We start from the raw sequence: 3,718 nt of genomic DNA on the forward strand, positions 1-3,718 counted from the left end.
TAACTACTGTTTATGAGTGTTAAACTGGTTAGCCTTTCTTCAGCAATCGAATTTTCTACGGGATGGACTCGCTAACTCCATGTCCGACACTCCTCCTTTATCCGGACCTAGGATCGGTAGTAACCACAGAGCGGCTCCAGGCGGAAAACACCAAACTGCGTCACAAGGCAAGCCTTCACCTGGAGTCCTCCGGGCCAAAGGAAAAGAAGAATACCAAAGAACATAATACGACGAGAAATGGAAAGAGACATAAGAAGAATGAACAACAATTGGATGGAACTAGAAAAGAAGGCCCAGGACAGAGTGGGTTGGAGAATGCTGGTCATTAGCCTATGCTCTACTGGGAGTAACAGGCATAAGTAAGTAAGTATGAGTGTTAAACGTGTACTGATAAAGACTAAAGCTTGTCATATTTATAAATCAGATTAGAGGTTTTTTGTGGAGATTGTAATAATTTCAATAGTTGAATTCATGAGTCGATTGGAGCTAGACCACTGCTGAAAAGTCCCATACTAAGACGTAACGACCATCGAGTGCTTCCAGGTTCTTGATGGTGTTCTAGCTTAAATAGACTCATTAATTTAACTAATGAATATTTATAAATTCCTATTCACTACTCTATAGTTCAACCAGATACTAATGTACATAAATAATAATATAATCGTTATAAACACTAAATACATACTTCGTCAATTAGTAATCTATTAAAATGGGCAAAAAATACTGCTAAGCAATATCTGATATATAGATACTATTCAAAGTCAAATTCATATAAATTAACATTTTGTTCATGAAATTTCACTTTTAATATGAACAAATCTATTCACTAGGCATCTATTAGTTTTAAATTCACTTAGTATTATTGGTTTGAATCTTCCCATTGATATTTAGGACTGCAATTGATCAGTCTCCCCATTACACAATCAAGTGGCTATCAGGACTCAGTAGCTAAGTGGATAACTTGATTTCGTTTGAAGCGAACAATACTGAGTTCGAGTTCCAGAGTGAGCAGCAACATCCAGCTGACGAGTTTCAAATAGGACGGAACGTGCTTTCTTGATTCCACTGCTAGCCAACATCCATCTTTGCTTATAAAGCTTGTGACTTCAGGCAAGATTGAGGCAATCCGCACAGGATGCACATATGCGAATAAGTGACTAATCAATTGCAATCCTAAACATCAATCGGAATAATCAAATAAACTAAACGAAATGAATTTAAACTTGACTACATTGCACTAGCTAAATAAATAAAATTATTATTATTATTATTATGAGAACTCAGTAGCTGATTGAATAACTTGATGACGTTTGAAGCAAAAGATATTGGGTTCGAGTCCTAGAGTGAACATCAACTCTGAGATGCAAGCACATCCAGCTGACTAGACGAAATGCACGCCAAACTGAATTCCACTGCTAGTCACTATCCATCTTTGCTTATAACTATTAGTTTTGTTTTCTATAAAAATTCTGATTGAATTTATTTTTTTAATATTCTCAATGAATATATAATGAAGAAAAAAGAACATTATCTGGTTACCAAGAAAACGCAAACTAATTTTTCGTTATGGTTGCCATTGCTCTTGTTGGTGTTGCTGTTGCTGTTCATTAGTTTTCAAATGGTAAACAATATCTATTCATTGACTTATATCAAAGTATAAATTATTAGATTCATTTGAACAATATTACCTTAATATAGGGTTCTCTCACAATATTTAAAGCATAATGAAAACTATACTGTTCTATTATTTATTAGATAATTATGCAGATATTATCTTCTTTTCTTTTTCAAAGAAGATTTTCAACAATATTCAATATGTAATAATGAAGAGTTACATTTAAATTTTTTGTTGCTATAGTAACATTCCAAAAAATTGAATACTTCCATACATATATATATATACTTTTTAGTTTCTATGTGATTTTATCATTTATTTATATGAAAGTTTTTCTAGTTTACTCAACAACAAGAAAAATAATGTAAACTTTCTTCAACAATTATGTAATTCATTTGATATTAGAATCACCAGTACCAATTTGTTGATGACCTTTATCAAGATCTTCTTCTTCAGGAATCAATGAATGTTGTCTACCTTTATTATTATCATTATTCTTTGAGGGTAATGCATGATGTTGACGATATTGTATAATAGTTTGTTGATCATTTAATAAGCTTGTTTTATTTTTTATTAATATGGGACAAAATATATTACAAAATGTTTGACGAAATTGATTAGACATAGTTGTATATATAATAAAACTAATGGATTCATTTAATAATGTAAGAAAATCTAATAAATCACCTAAATGTTGATAAACTTTCTCTTCAAATTGATCAATTAAATGAATACATGTTACTAAGATACCTTGAGGTAATTCAATTACAAGAAAACATAATACAATAGTTAGTAACAAAGCGGTAGTACGATTTTCACGACTTAATTTTTTACTTTCATCATTATTATATAATGGTAATGTAGATGGCAATGTGGATGGTGATGAGGTAGATTGTCTCATTGATAAAGATGATTGTTTTTTATTATATTTAATAATACTTAATGATTTATCACGATGAATAAATAAAGCTTTACGACGTTTAATAGCTTTTTGTAATTCACTTATTAATAAGATAGTTAATATAGTTAATAAAAAGGATGGGGCAATCTTAGTAATGACAGCTTGTAACCATACATTAAAATTATGTAATTGTTTTGTTCTCCACCTAGATGTGGATGATGATGATGATGATGGTGGTGGTGATGATAATGATGATGTAATATTTAAGTAATGTAATGTATTGATTTCCATTAAATCTGGTTCCGATGTTATATAATAATAAATTTGTACATTTTTCATATTCCATATGCCCCCATTTATTGATTTGTAATTTAGTGTGGGTCCTAAACATGATTCAGAATGATTAACTAAAATATTTGGTATAGCAACAAATATACAAAATATAGTTATTAATAATGCTGAATAAAATGCTCTTTTACGTGTTGTATAAATAGAACCAGATATTGGAAAACCTACATGTATATAACGAAATAATGCTAATAATACAGCTAACCATAAGGCTAATGAATGTAACATTAAAGCGCAGCTAACAACTATTTCTTGATAGATAATCCATAATTTACTTGGTGTATAAATTGGATTTTTCATAGGATGTGGATGTATAATATAAAAATGATATAAACATGGTGCATATAATATCATTAATAATAAATCAGCAACAGCTAACCATAATAATAAATGATTAGTGGCATTCTGTGATAATTCACGTCGTGTTAATACAATGATATTTACAAAATTCGCTGGTATACCAAATAAACATACAGCTAAACTTAATGGACCATGTATTTTACTAAATTCTGTACCAAATTTAATAAGACTATAATTGATAATCGGTTCAGTATTATTTGATGGAGAAGAAGAAGAGGATGATGATGAGGAGGTATTCAATGGATTCGTTTGATTAATTAATTCCAATAAGGATGGAATACATTCATTCATTTGTAAAATTTATTGTTATATTTTTTAATTTATATTAAAATTCATGATTATTTTTATAATTTTAATTTGGATGGGATTGTACTTTTTTTTAAAAATAAAATTTGATAATAATAATAATATTAATAATAATATAGATAATTATATTCCGTTGCCACCCCTCCCCTCCCCCCCTCTCTGTGAAAAAAAAATTACACTTTATTTAA

At 29.6% G+C, this 3,718-nt stretch overlaps 1 protein-coding gene across 1 annotated transcript; it reads right to left on the minus strand.

Moving 5' to 3' along the window:
• Positions 1–2,006: 2,006 nt before the first annotated feature.
• Smp_149170 (putative dro/myosuppressin receptor) lies at positions 2,007–3,515 on the minus strand (the record flags this gene model as incomplete). The annotated part of the gene is made up of 2 exons (XM_018797304.1): positions 2,007–2,663; positions 2,847–3,515. The coding sequence occupies 2 exons, from the start codon at positions 3,513–3,515 to the stop codon at positions 2,007–2,009; spliced, it is 1,326 nt and encodes a 441-aa protein (XP_018652359.1).
• Between the last annotated feature and the right edge of the window lie 203 nt (positions 3,516–3,718).

This window comes from Schistosoma mansoni, chromosome 4 (assembly GCF_000237925.1).
Source record: "Schistosoma mansoni strain Puerto Rico chromosome 4, complete genome".
NCBI lineage: Eukaryota > Metazoa > Platyhelminthes > Trematoda > Strigeidida > Schistosomatidae > Schistosoma > Schistosoma mansoni.